The sequence below is a fragment of the Lepisma saccharinum genome, chromosome 14, assembly GCF_977018435.1.
Source record: "Lepisma saccharinum chromosome 14, izLepSacc3.1, whole genome shotgun sequence".
Lineage (NCBI taxonomy): Eukaryota > Metazoa > Arthropoda > Insecta > Zygentoma > Lepismatidae > Lepisma > Lepisma saccharinum.
In genome coordinates, this window is record NC_139242.1 from 32,847,840 (window position 1) to 32,863,155 (window position 15,316).

The following is a 15,316-nucleotide window of genomic DNA, read 5'->3' on the forward strand; positions in this document are numbered from 1 at the left end:
CAATTACACTTCTTACGGTATTGTAAATACATTCGGTTCTTACTCTCGTAAATACTCCTTGCTATGTAATCTCAGATACGATATACACTGTAACACAATTGTTCATTTCGCATCTCGTATCTCCATGGATTGCAGCGGAAAGCTGAGTGACAGACGACAGTAAACAAGCGATGCGCGCAATGCCATTAACCAATAAGAGGAGGAAGTGGCGAATGACGTTTCGCGTGAGGCGGAGTTTAAGAAGGAAGAGAAGGGCGATTTTCCTTCGCGTTCAGTTGTCAATTTTGCTGCACGGAGGGACCACTGTGTTCGTTGCTTGTGTGTTGCATGTGAAAATTTCTTTAATTTCGTTCGCAATGTTCACCTTTAGGCACACTTCGAACGGTGTGCGTACAGAACATATTTCTTCGTAAAACTACCGGCAGAGGAGTACAGTTAGTGTTGTTTGTCTAGTGAAGGTCAGTAATGTTTACAGTGTTTTTGCACTTACCTTGGTTTGTGTGTGTTTAACGTGCATGCCGAAGTTTTTTTTTTTTTTCACCTTGCGCTTATGTTGTCCGATACTTGGTCTTGCCTTGTGTGTTCTTTAAAAGTAGCTGTCATCCTTTCTTATAACTGAGTAGTAGTAGTAAGTTTAAATTTTTAAATGTTTTTCATTGATTAAATAGTAACTGATCGTAATATTTTTAGAGAGTTTAATACATTATGTATTATTTACTGATACTGCCTGTGTGCAATAAGACCCACTTTTACAACGCAAACGAATTACTTTTGGGGAGATTGGTAATTTCACTTAGCGACATACAATACTTCGGTTCCAAGGGCGTAATTAGAGGGGTGTCAGGGGACCCGGACCATCCGAAAGACTTAACAAAGTCCAAAATTAAATAAGGAGAAATGCTTCTATAATATGAAGTAGATTTATTTCCGAAGAACTTACATAAAACACTCAGGATTGGATTGTCATTATACATCTTTTCGTTGACAGTGTGTGCGAAAATGTATGCGTGTGACTACTAATAATACGCTAAATAATAATCCTGGACTTCACCAGCTGTATTCAATAAATAATCCCAACCTCCCCTTTTTTTTTTTTTTAAAAAAAAAACAATTTATTTGGTAACAGCTATTTTTATGCACACACGATAAATATCCATAGGAATGATAAAAGTGAGTTACATTTTCTATTCCTGAACTTCCGACCGTACACTCAACGGCAAAAGTAGTTGTTGGCGAATTTTCGATCACCATTTCCGTTGTTTTGCACAGTGTGATGATCATGAATTGAAATAAAAATGTCGATAAGCAGATGACATGTGCTTCGCATTTACATAATTCCATTCTTTAAAACAGCACTGGAAGTAGAATGAAAATAGCGACGGACAATTTGCCTACTATTGTCTTTGCTGTAGTCTGTACAACTGATATCTCTCTGGGAAATCCGTATACGATTAATTTTATTCAAATACTGCTATCATTTTGTTACATATCCAGGACGCCAAAATTATCATTATTTATTAAGGTACACAATGCAACATGCCGTGAAGGTGTATGGCGGGGATGTGCAAGCCATTTGTGAATGTCATGTGATCAGCACCATGCTCCGGCTGCCCTTTACCCCCCGAAAATTGCCTCCAGGTAGCCGCTTATTAGGAAGGGGGTATTTTCTGAAGACACCCAAAATGTCAACCTCACTTCCATGTGGTGCACACACCCTGTTGCAGTCTAACGAGGAGGCTCTGACCTCTGGACTCAAAAGCCAGGTGTAATCCTCTATGGGACTTGTAATCGTGTCCAGTCCATCGTGTGTTTTGTCCTTTCGTCAATTTCATCTTGCCACCATTTATCTCCATTGTCGCGATCAGTGATTTATCCACACACACTCAAAATATCAACACCACCTAAAAATTTTCACAAAGGTCCAATTTATGGCCAGTTTTGCTCTAAATGTACCCTTACAGTCCCCTAAATACGAACTCATACAACCCAGATGCAACATTCTGGATAAATCCGTGGTCGCGATCATCCAAAAGTGGCAGAAAATGACTTAAAATAATCAACAATTAAGTCCACTTTGTGCACAGATAGACAAATCGGGACTGGATCCGAATAACTGTGTGCCTCCACCGAGTATTGAACGCGGGTCCCCTCCGTTACAAGGTGATGACGTCTTTGGTAGGAGATGGGTGAAACCCAGAGCCAGTCCATTGTGGGGATGCTAGAAAAATTCCCCGCCGGAAATAACCCATCCCGGGTCTTACTTGTGGCAATTAGGCACCTTATCGACTGTATCATCATGTCTCTTATTACTAATTAGTGCTTTGTTAAAAGAATAAGGGATGTAATGATGGACATACGGAAGGGCCGTGCCCCCCCCTGTAAAATGAAAGTCAACCAAAAATTATATATTTCACACACATCATTTCATTTCAGCCACAATAATATGTGTTAATTATTGTATGAATATGATAAATTCAAATTTAAGCAATGTTTTTTTGAGGGAACAACACCATTATTGGGGAAAATGTGCCTTGTTTGCCCCCCTCCCTGGAAAAAATACCTTCCTTGCCCCTCCCTGGAAAAAATCCTCTGACGTCCATGGCTGTAATTGCTTGGTATGTTTACTCACGGCCTCTGTGTGCTGGCATGTAGAGTACAAATACATGGTAAGTTGTAACATACAATTATACACATCTTGTTTCGTTTTACGGCCCGCTGAATAATTTTGTCATCTAGTTTTATATCTCAACTGAATCCGCTGCGTGTTGTGAAATGTTACTTTGTAACCTTTCCGGGCAGGAAATCACGAACACATACAGATTGCAGCTCAATTGTTAATTAAGGATAGCTGCGAAAAGTCAAGTTCCGCTAATGTTTCCCCATGGGACGGGGTCTATGTTCAACACAGTCAAGTGAAGACGTTTTGTTTCTCTAGTTGTGCAAGGTACAAAAAAATGTCGCAATGGCTTGCACAAACAAGCGCGTATTGATATCCAGAAATATTATGTGTGGAATGCTTTGGTGGCGGCGTGGCCAGTAGTGTGTGTCCAGTTCGACATTGTTTTAGGGGGCGTACACGCGGATCTTTACCTTTCAGGATTGCAACATAGTGTTGCGTGGTGCCCAAGCGGTGCAAGGACATTCAGAGAACAATATTGCTTGCTGTTTGTTTCTCTCTCGCCAGAATGTCTCTCTCAGTTTCAAAAGACGATGGAAAAATTTGGGAAGCTAGGGTATCATACTGTAGAATCACTGCAAAAACTGTATTTTAAAGTTTTCGTAGTGGGGATGACAAGAATATAAACTTAGAACCTTTTCCCTTATGTTTCCTCTTTCGGTTATTTTAAAGTCACATTCCGTGTCTAGATTTATCGCATATCCCAGAAATAAGGCAAACACAGTTACATACGTGGCTTGCCCAGGGTGCAAACCTGCGGCCTCCTGCTTCTTAGCACGTTACGCTGACCACTACCGAGCGAAGGCTGGCTTCATATTTGCCGATCTATCGAATAGACCTATACTCTGTCCCAGCTAACTGTGGAGCAGGCAAACGAAAACAAGTCTCTGTGCAAGTAGTGACGCGAGACGGCTCCACCAATGAACACGTAAGAGGAACAGAATTGCGTGGAGTGGAGGGGGGAGCGACTGCAGTTACCAGCCTTCCCAGCAGTGTGTCCTGCTTCGCTCTGGCCACTCGATTTCCTTCGCTTCTCTGATGCTATGCGAGGCCTTGCTCCACAGTTAGCCTGGACAGGGTATATATCAAGTGTACGGGATGTATTTCTATTTACGCCTACGAACCCTTCCGGAATCGAACTCTCTCTCTCCTGGTCTCCCGGACAAACTTTATCTCCTGGAATAGCGAGATTTAATATTATATTTTTTATTATTATCTTTTTATTTTCCATTGGTATGCATTTGCCGAGCGAAGAAATTTATTATCGAAAACCAAACAATGAAACTTTACAATATTATTTTTGAAGCGCATGATATTTATTTCATTTTGACGAATTATGTATTATCATTAGCCTATACGTGCATAACGTGGACTTAAAACAACAAATAAATCTGTCTGCATATTGATTTTGTTTTGCTTACTTACAAATTGTGGTTGCTACATTGTTTTGATCAAGTTGATTAAATTTTGTATTCACAGTAGCAGAAGAAACAGATGATATAGTTTTCAAGAACATTTAATCTAAAGGGTTTGGAGGCTATAAAGAAATCTCTAGGAATTGTATTCTTTAAAGTTGACAAGCCTAGATGTATATTTCATGAGAATATAGATCTCGTCACTAAAGTTCCAAAGTTCGAGTCCCAGCATGGGTGTGAGTGTTTCTTCATCAATTTTGTCTGATCGTTACTCATTCTCATCGTCGCAATTTTAGACAAATGTGGCAGAAATGCGACGTAAAATAGACTAATCTAGTCTGGATCCACAATTTTAAAGTTGGGTCTGAACAAGTATGTATATCCCCACAGGGTATCGAACCTGGGACCCCTTGATTACAAGACGCGCGACAGCGACATAAGATGACAGAAATACAATAGTGCACTGTTTATCACAGTCTATTTGTAATCTAGGGGTGAAAAAGTAAAGTAAAGTGCTCCCCTGTGCATAGCACCACGCCATGAAGGCGTATAGGGGGTGTGGGGCTAACGCCCCACACTTTCTTGATCCGGTCGTGAGTGGGGGTGATGTGATCAGCATCACGCCCCTGACCGCCTTTACCCCCCAGGTACCCATGTTATTCGACGCTGGGTGGGCGCCGGGGCCGCTTCCATCGTTAGAAAAGTTCCCGGATTTGAACCAGCCGGGGATCGAACCCGGGACCTTTAGCATGGTAGTCAGACGCGTTACCGACTGAGCCACCGCGGCCAAGGGGTGTCGGGTTCGATTTTCGGTTGGAATACCTATTGTGGATTCGGTCCAGATTTGTTCATGCATACGTAAAAATTTACTCTAAACAACCTTTACCATTTTTTTTTGTCTGTATCTTCTTGAACTTTGATCTTGAGAATGTGGAGATACTCTATGTGATCAGAAGTATCCGGACACCCACCTGAAAATAAAGTACAAGTTTGAGCAACCCTCCATCGGGACCACTGGCAGTCAATACAGTGTTGGCCCACCCTTAGCCTTGATGACAGCGTTCACTCTCACAGGCATACTTTCAACCAGGTGCTGGAAGGTTTCCTGAGGAATGGCAGCCCATTCCTCGCAGAGCGCCAAAATGAGAAGAGGTATTGATGTGGATCAGTGTGGTCTAGCACGAAGTCGGCATTCCAAAACATACCAGAGATGTTCTATGGGATTCAAATCAGGACTCTGCACAGGCCAGTCCATTAGTGGGATGTTGTTGTCCTCAAACCCCTCACCCACAAACCCTGCAGTATGTACGGGTGCTCGGTCGGGTTGAAAGATACAATGGTCATCCCTGAACTGGTCTTCGATGGTAGGCAGCATGAAAGCTGTTAAAATGTCAACGTAAGCTTGTGCCGTGACATTGCCATGTAAAGCAACAAGGGGGCCAAGCCCCCTCCAGCAGAAACATGACTACACTGTAACCCCGCCATCTCCGAATTTCACTGTCGGCACTATACAGGCTGGTAGATGCCATTCACCAGGCATTCGCCACACCCACACCCTACCATCGGATCGCCACATTGTGTACTGTGATTCATCACTCCACACAACGGTTTTCCGCTGTTCTATGGTCCAGTTTCGACGCTCCTTGCACCACACGAGGTGACGTTTGGCATTTGCCTGTGTGATGTTTGACTTATGGGCAGCTGCTCGGCCATGGAAACCAAGTTGCCGCACCTTGCGCCAAACAGTAATGGTGCTTGGAGTAGATCCTGATGCAGTTAGGAATTCCTGTGTTATGGTGGCGATGGATGATTGATGATAATGCTGTATGACCCTCTTCAACACTCGATGGTCTCTGGGGGTCAACATGGGAGGTTGGCCTGCACGTTTTTGGGTTGTACACATCCCTTCACTATAACATCGGAAATAGTGGACAGAGGGATGTTTAGGAGGGTGGAAATCTCACACACAGACTTCTCACACAAGTGGCACCCAACCACCTGACTACGTTGAAAGTCCGTGAGTTCCTCAGACCATCCCATACTGCTGTCTCACACTGTCTGCAGACTACTGAGTTCGCTGACTATGTGTTCCGCGCGGTAGATGGCAGTACTGTGTCGCCCTCTATGATAAACACACGTTTCGTGGTGTGTCCGGATACTTTTGATCACATAGAGTATATATCCAAATCATGTTATGTATTAATTCTTGCTTGTCATTGTAGTAAATCTCGTGTATAAACATTTTGCACTGATAATACTCTACGCCACTTGATTTGATCTTTAGTATTCACGCATGACTGACTTGTGTAGCAAAATCCGTTAAGGTACTGGCCACTCTGACGGAACGTCACAGGATCTAAGATCGCATCTGCGATATCGTAATTGGCTGTCACAATCTTCATACCCGTTGAAATCATTCCGTTACTTTGGCGAATACTTAGACTCACTGTAAACTGTTTGGGTATAATGTGAGAGATTATATCGCAAGGCGCTACTTTGGTTGATGTTCGAAATTCCAAAGACAATGCATACCGTGGCAGAGATTTTCATGTTTGTTTTCACAACTGTTTTTATTGAGTGGAAAATTCATTCAATAAAAAACCTGCAAAGAAAAAAATGTGTCGTTAGAGTTATCCTTCAATATATTAATTCATGTAAGTAATAAATTTCTGACTGCTAACAAGTTGACTGCAAGAGCGAAAACAAGGTTTACGAGATTTAATGTGGAGTTTTGCCATTAAAGAAAGGGACGATGAATTTTATTGATCATCCAGTGTTCCAATTCTTTCCCATTATTTTTTTACACACACTAGTAGATCATGATTAGTGGCTGTATCTTTCAAATTGTTTTTATTAGTTCACAGAAAACCTATAATAATGAACTGCTCTAGAAGTTTGGGAGAAAATATGGCCGATTTCCGCCGAAAATTGCCTGGAGGAGCCTACATCTGGTCTGGTCCGAGAAGTTTACCGTTGATCCTTAACTCCCCCTCCGTCCCCTTTGTGTACGCCACTGTCGTTGAGATTACAGTTCACTTTCAAATATTGGTGCCTGCATTTTCCATAAGCCTCTTCTAGATTCAGTAGTAGTTTGATCACGAATTTCTACTTACGTACACGAATCTCTTGTTTTTAACTTGGTCTATTTCAAAGGTTTCATTTTTATCAAGTTTGAGGTAATGGGGGGGGGGGGGAAGATGCCTCCCAATTCTCCATGCATGGATTTTTACGAACTTATTGATGCCAAACACAATTTACAGTCCAGGTATTCCACGTGTATTTTTTTTTCAAGAATCCCAACGGTTCGTTGTAATTCTTGAGAATGAGTGCTTGTTTTCTTAGTATTCCATGTCATGTCGCTTTATACCAGATAGGTTTATCGTGAAAATGACATTAATTATGACAATGATAATGAAGAAGACAATGATACATATCCATCTATCCCTTACATGGAATATCACACACCATGATTCATATTTTCACTGGATTATAGTAACCCGTAAATCATGAGGCTAGGCCGGTATTCGCTTGTATAACTGGGCCACATTTATACGTGTGTATACACACACACAATGCAAATGCAACAATATGTTTCCCGGTTAGGGTATATTGTCCTTTCCAAGTGCAATTCCTGGATCCGCTACTGGGTCTAATCTGTATTTTGAAAGAATGTTATTTGCCTGCATGTCCACAGATAATTTTCCCACATAATCATTCATGGGATTTTGTTTTTGTCATTAGTATGTGTTCGCATCTCGCCGAAGCAACATTCCAACAAAGCTGTATTGGATTAAGTTAATTGAATTAGCTTTAAAGTACGTTCCGTCAGCCTGAGTGTAATGATACTTGTCTGAATTCAAGCGGCGTACATGTTTTTCATTCGCTGTTTCACCTGCAGAATAAGCTTTTTGCAAACAATGCTTTCTGTTCTGGAGTAGCCCTTTGTTTCGTACATATCCTAATGCAGTTGCCAGAAATGACCTTTGTACAGTTGTTAGAGTAATAGTTGCTTTATAAGCTTGTTTGAGATCATATTTTACCCTTTTGAAGTTTCATGGTTTCATCCATCTAATACTCTAGAAGCTAATTATTATTGAATGAACAAGCGAGATCTCCTTTACAGAACTTTGAATCGAAAGTGAGTGTGTTGCAATTTTAAATACGTTTTCAGTTCATTAAAAAATTATATAAGCTTTCACTGCTTAATAAATTGATAATATTTACATCTTGTTTAGTTTCGGAACGTGTCACCCGCTGATAATACAAACTTCATGGGCATATAAAAGTTACTATGTACATTTTTGCATGCATAAGTTGCTGATATTAATGAGAGTAAAATATAAATGCCTACTAATTAGATACAAATGTTGCTTTGTTTAGCAACCGAGGTAAAAATTCACGGTGAAAATGTACAGTTTGTTTCTATTATTTAAATACAAATGCATTTTTAATACTTTGAGCATCAATTAAGCAGAACCTGGTTTTCTCTTTGACGATTAACATTAAAATGTGAGCAAAAAAATAGAAATATAATTATATATGAAAAAAGTTTTTGAACTCCTATCGTATGACTGTGTGTTTTTCTTCTAATAAATTTATATCAAAATAATTTGTTTACTGGCATATAGGATAGGTGGGGGGGGGGGGGGGGCTGATGAAAGCACTAAATAACTCTGGTAAGCTAAATATAAATAAACCTGCTTAACATGACTTCCGGTTACCACTTTTGTCTCAGAACAATTTTTAATAGTAAGATTAATAGCTGTGCAAAATATTTTATATTTATCCCGCTCCTACCTAGAAAGCAGCTATGTGATCCACTTTTTCAATTCCAGCCCTTTCCGGAAAAAAAAATCCTGCGTACGCTAGTGGTCGCACATAAAAAAAAAAGACGTTGGATAAATGGGAATCAGCCTACAAATACAATCAAAATACTTAACGTTGGATACGTAGACAGAATGCACCGGATGGTTGCCACCACAGAACAGGAAGCAGACTTTTTGATATCGCATTCCTCTTTGTCAGAATCACATGGTTCGGCGTCTGTACCTAATGACCCAGATCCCATTCCGAGACATATGTATTACACTGGTCTACGTCCATTTTGCTGACTGGAGGCCGATGGTTGTTCTTCAGTAATTCGAGGATGGTAAATCCAAAACCGAAATCCGTTTTTTTCTATCACGTCAGGTTTCGGAGGAAAATAGAAAATTATCTAATATTAGGGATGTATATTTAGAGCAATGAAAAAACGTAGTCCGTAAAGAGGTCACAAGATGGCAGCACATGGAATATTATAATGAATATTATTTCAATCAGTTATTCGAACATTGTTAACCCCAAAACAAAGGACAAATATTACTGAGTTTGTAAGGAAAGCATATAGTGCATATTTCGGAATTAAATTGGGTGACCAAGATAAATCCTGGGGACCTCATAAAGTATGCAGGACCTGTGTGGACTAAAGGAAAGAAATATGTTAGCATCTGGAACAACCTTCATGTATTGGGACAGAGAGAGGCATCTATTAAGATATTTTCAAAGGGACGAAGAACTAGTCTATTGTACAGATGTGAAGGGACTAATTGAAGCTATGGGATGTACGTATAATGCAGAAGAATGGAGGCTTTTTATTGATAGCTCGAAGAGGAGTTTGAAGTGTGTGTTGCTGCATAATGGCAATAAGTTAGCATCCATTCCTGTTGGCCACTCCATACATTTGAAGGAAAGCTACGAAACAATGAAAGAACTACTTCGAAAGATAAAGTATGCAAGTGACAGTTGGCTTGTGTGCGGAGATCTTAATGTCATTTCAATGTTACTTGGTCAACAAGCAGGTTTCACGAAATATCCATGCTCTTTGTGTTTATGGGACAGTCGAGCAAGGAACGAAGATTGTGGCCTGCCAGGAAAACATCCAGAACAAGCCGCTTGTTGATCCTAAAAAAGTGTTACTTCCTCCACTGCACATTAAGTTGGGATAAATGAAGCAGTATGTAAAAGCTCTGGATAAGAATGGGGCTTGCTTTAAATACATTTGCTCAAAATTTCCTGCAGTGACGCATGAGAAAGTAAAAGCAAGTATTTTTGATGGTCCTCAGATAAGGAGAAAGGTGCATGGTGTGCCTCTTCTGATGTCATTACAATCTTCCTTGGAAACTTCAGGGTGCACAACTACGAGGTTCTAGTTGAAAATATGTTGGTGACGTTTCAAAAGTTGGGATGAGTGTCAAGCTTCACCTCCTGAACAGCCACTTAGATGTATTTCCATCCAATCTTGGTGCAGTAAGTGAAGAACAAGGCGAACGCTTCCACCAAGACATAAAAACCATGGAGCACCAATATCAGGGGAGATGGAATGAAAACATGATGGCCGACTATTGCTGGTGCTTGCAGCATGACGTTCCTGAGGCCACCTACTCCAGAAAATCAAAGAAACGAAAATGTTTGCCTAAGTAGGAATGCATGTTGTGCTATCCTGTGGTGTAGGTATGCATGTTGTGCTATTCTGTGGTGTATGTTAAGTTTAGCGTAAGTACAGGTATCAGGTGTTGACTGTATGTGCTCGTGAAACAAATTGATCAATTTGCCGGAATTGCCTAAACTTTTTGTCCATTAAGAACTCCCTATTGAGAAAATAGAAACGTATGTTTTCTAAAAAACGTGACGTGATACTCTGCATGGACATCTGACTACGTCCCATTCTCTTTGCAAGTCTGTTGGAATGTAACCGGATATAATTTTCTGAAAATTTTGAAATGAGACTTGTGAAACAATGCAACTTAATACCTATTAGCAGCTACGCCACCTATGTATAGTCCTATAATTTCATTATGTGCAGATATCTATATGGAAAATTGTTGGAGTTTAGCCCAGTATTATAATATTGTGAACATTTTCAAATGTGATTTGTGAAAAATTGTGACGTGATACACTTTCTCTGACTACATATTTGGAATCAGCGACCTCAAATTATATAGAATCAGTTAAAATATCTAAGTCAGCAGAAAAAGAAATTTCATTATGTGCAGATATCTATACGGAAAACTGTTGGAGTTATTGTGAAAATTTTCAAATGTGATTTGTGAAAAATTGTGATGTGATACACTTATTCTGACTACATTTTTGGAATCAGCGATCTCAAATTATATAGAATCAGTTAAAATATCTAAGTCAGCAGAAAAAGAAATGTCATTATGTGCAGATATCTATATGGAAAATTGTTGGAGTTTAGCCCAGTATTATTATATTGTGAAAATTTTCAAATGTGATTTGTGAAAAATTGTGACGTGATACACTTTTTCTGACTACGTATTTGGAATCACCGACCTCAAATTATATAGAATCAGTTAAAATATCTAAGTCAGCAGAAAAAAATATTCATATGCAGACCAGTGTTATTTATCGCCGGAGCCTCGCAGCTATCTGGGGGTATTGTTCCTGCGCAGGATGCGTGAATGTTTTTCGTAGGGAAGAACCCAGACAAAGTTCAAAGGAGCAAGTGGTTTCTTTACGAGGGTTTCCCCCTCGTTCCCAGAAACGCTTACGTAACCGTGGACGAGATGATTGTGCTGAGTTTAACAGGAATCACAAAAGCTGGCTCTCTCCTCCTCCCCCGCCACCCAGTCAAAGTTTTGTTCCATCTGCACTCTCGGCAATATTATCACATGCACATGACAAGCAAAATGAGTATCACACAATAAACTTGAAATGCAGAAAAGCATATTGACACATGTTATGTTCTTCTGCATCCTTTATACTGTTAGAGGGATATTAAATATCTTGATTGTTCTGCGAGGTGTAAGGGGAACCTTTTAAGAAGGCACCAAGAAGTCAACCTCACTTACGTAGTCCACCCCTGTAACTGCAGTTTTGCAGGCCAACGAGGCTCTGGCGTCTGGGCCTACGGCCTAATCTTCTTTAGGGCTCTGTTTTGTCGATATAGGCACTGAGTGCCCCTTTACAGCTCCTTTTAATGTAGTTAAGGATACTTTTGTCCTGAGATTAGATTTTGGTTTTAGTTACGGACCCGTATAATGAGGCGGGTGCGATTAGACGTAAGTGCTGACGCACCCACAATTTTGATTTCAATAAATCAATCGATTGTTCTGCCCTTCTACCAAGGGGAGTCGATTGATTTGATTGATTGATTTAGTTTATTTTACTTCGCGTTTTGTGCCTCTTGGCTAATTTGCGAAGATGGGGATGAGTGATGAAATGATGAATGGACATTCACAAACAACCAAGCCCGACCGGGATTCGAACCCGGGACCCTTAGCGTCGCAGCGCGATGTGCTAACCACTCGGCCACAGGGTCGGGCAAGGGGAGTCGAAACATATATCGTATCATAGTGGCATGTCAGTAACAAATAAGAGTAGAGATATATTTGATTGGAATTTGTATTTTTTTCTAATTTAGCGTCGCTTTTATGTCTCTTTTGTCTAATCGCAACAATGAGGATGAGTGATATGATGAAATTCATGGTCACTTACAGCATCCATACCGGGATTTGAACTCGGTGGCGAGATCAAAAGACGATCATTTAACGCACTCTGCTACCAAGCAGACTATATTTGGTTAATAAAATGCTGATAAGATAATTGTATTTGTGCTTTACGCCGCTTTCTGTCACTTTTGTGGCTGTTGTGGCGATGAGAATGTGATGATTCGTGATTGATTTCGTTTATTTTACTTCGCTTTTCTGCCACTTCCGGCTAATCGCGAAGATGATGATGAGTGACGATTTGATGAAATTGAACAAACACCCATGCCCAGGTCGGGATTCGAACCCGGGAATTTCGGTGGCGAGACCGAAAGTCCACAACTTAACGCGGTTGTTCACGAGCCTGCGCCAAGAAGCATATTTGCACGCTATACATCCCAATATATTAGTATAGAATTCGATATAGATTATTGGCTTTACAGGCATACATTTTTCAGAAATAAAAGATGGGCCCCATAAAGATCTTTCGAGCACATATTGTAAAATGGCACTACGCTATTATCACACTTTCATTTCAGTTTTTTCAGGGTTTATGAGGATGAGTGTAATAGGGTTAAAAGCATGTATTTCTAATTATAATTCTGCCTTCATGTTACCTTCGTAGCTTCTTGTATGGTGATACAGATGAATGAATGATTTCTCGTTGTGTACCTAAATGAAATAGACTTAATTTACCATTTCTCATTGTGTTCATTTTCTTTCGTTTCAGACCCGCTGCGCAATAATTAACATAGAGATGGAACTAGGCGGCTTTTATTCGTGTTAGTGCCAAAAGTGGGCTCGGACAAAACTTACCTGCTGGTGAACATAATGGACATTCCAGAAATTCATGTGAAAGTTTTGTATGACTTTGATTACACTACCAAGGAAGGTAGGAGAGTTTGGGTTAAGGAGGGAGAGAAGTTATTTCTAATTAAGAAGACGAATAGCGATTGGTGGCAGGTTATTAGATCAGGCGAGAGGAGGCCGTTTTACGTCCCCGCGACCTACGTGGAAGAAGTGCGAAAGTTCAAAGACGGGAGGAGGGGGTACGGACAGAGGAAAGAAGAGAATGGGATACTTATGCTGAAAATAGGAGACAATTCTTCTGATGAGAAGAACGGTTACGTGAAAATAGACAACCAGCTGAACAACTCTTCAGATTTCCAGTTCGAGAATATAACTTTCAGACCAAGATCCAACTCTGACCTGGTTCCATGTCAGTTGACAGAGCAGAACGGAACGACTGACAGATCGGGGGTAAGGAAAAGCCCTCAAATTGCTCACAGCCAATCGACCATTTTCAGGAACGAGGCGAACCCTATCTTGTTCGACAAGAGGAAGTCTTGGGCGGTTGAGGAACTAGTTTCGGAGCTAGCCCAGATGAGGTCCAAGAGCGAGAACGGCGAGCCCACCGTTCAGGGAGCCAGAAACTCTTACAACGAGTCTGTGGAGGTTAGGAACGGCATCAATGAACCCCACACCAACGGAAACACAGAGAAATCTGGCAACGTCGAGATAAGGAGAGACAAGAATTCCTTAACGAACGGTGGGAGAGAAGATAAGACACCATACCCTGATCAGTCGCCGAGTGTTCATGCCGTGAACCACACGCCCCCTCAGCAATGCGGACAGGAAGAAGAGGAAGGTACCACGAAAGCCCCTGACAAGAGGCCTCGCGTCAAGTTGGGTCCGAAGGTGAAGCAGCTTTCCGAGAGTCTTGACTTGTTTCACTCAGAAGATAAGAGCCCGCCTTACAAGTTTGCTCAGCAGCTGCTGATCCCGAACAGAAATGACAAGTCCAGGAAGAAATCCGAGGATTCGGTGAGCAGTTCTGAAGGAATAGCGCCGCACGGGATGCTGAAGAAGCTACGCGACCGCGCTCGCAGTTCGAGCAGCGGCAAGAGCAAGACCAACAAACTCTCAACTCCCGAGAAGGAGGTGAACCGAAGCAAGGAGTCGTTGACGGAATCCAACTATAGTTCTTCAAGCAGCGAATCGGGATTCAAGGAAAGGAACAGATCTGAAGAGAGGAAACACGGTGATGGTACTAAGGTGGCAGCGCTTGCCTTCCAAAACCAACTTTACTGCGCGAATGACAACAGTGGTAATAACCGTTTATCCGGTGAGGTTAACATGAGTGGTTCTTTCGTGTCGTTCAAGTCTCGTGCTCATTCGGAGGAAACCACCACGGATTCCCAACCAATGACCGAAGGTGAGGCGGATTTTAGTGATAGTGAAGTGTCGAATAAGTCGGACGAAACCTTTTTGTCGAAACCGAAGACGGACGCGCACAAGTGGAGCGGGAAAGTTGAAGATCACAAGACACCAGAGAAGAAATCGGTGAGTATTTTACCATTTTGATATTATTCTTGGTCCTTCCGCTTCGCTTGAAGCAGGAAGTTTGTTCCTTTTCCGCGTGGGATGTTTCAGTATAATTGTTCGATTTTTTCCTTGTTATTGAGCATTTGTCATCAGGTACGCGCAAAGCATCATGGGCAGTTGCAAAAGTAAATATTGCAGCGCTGGATCGCTGAAGTACAAGATAAGAGATAAAAGAACTGTTGTGTGATGATTACACAAGATTGTTTGTGCTTGCATATCTATTTTCTGTGACATTATCTTTCACACTAGAAAGACGATCAAAATTCTAATTGAATGACAGGGTACTTTGATTTAGGCTCCGAAACGTTTATCAATTGATTTCCTGGTCCGATACTAATTGCTTTGTGATGTTAAGC

General features: G+C 41.1%; 1 protein-coding gene across 3 annotated transcripts in view; it reads left to right on the forward strand.

Moving 5' to 3' along the window:
* Nucleotides 1-287: 287 nt before the first annotated feature.
* Nucleotides 288-15,316, forward strand: part of LOC145998776 (rho GTPase-activating protein 12-like) — a 249,920-nt gene continuing 234,891 nt past the window's right edge. For all 3 annotated transcript variants that reach the window (XM_083135359.1, XM_083135360.1, XM_083135361.1), the window contains exons 1-2: nucleotides 288-458; nucleotides 13,306-14,918. In XM_083135359.1, the coding sequence (XP_082991485.1) occupies nucleotides 13,407-14,918 (1,512 nt within the window). In that variant the 5' untranslated portion in view covers nucleotides 288-458; nucleotides 13,306-13,406. The remainder of the gene's footprint in view (nucleotides 459-13,305; nucleotides 14,919-15,316) is intronic.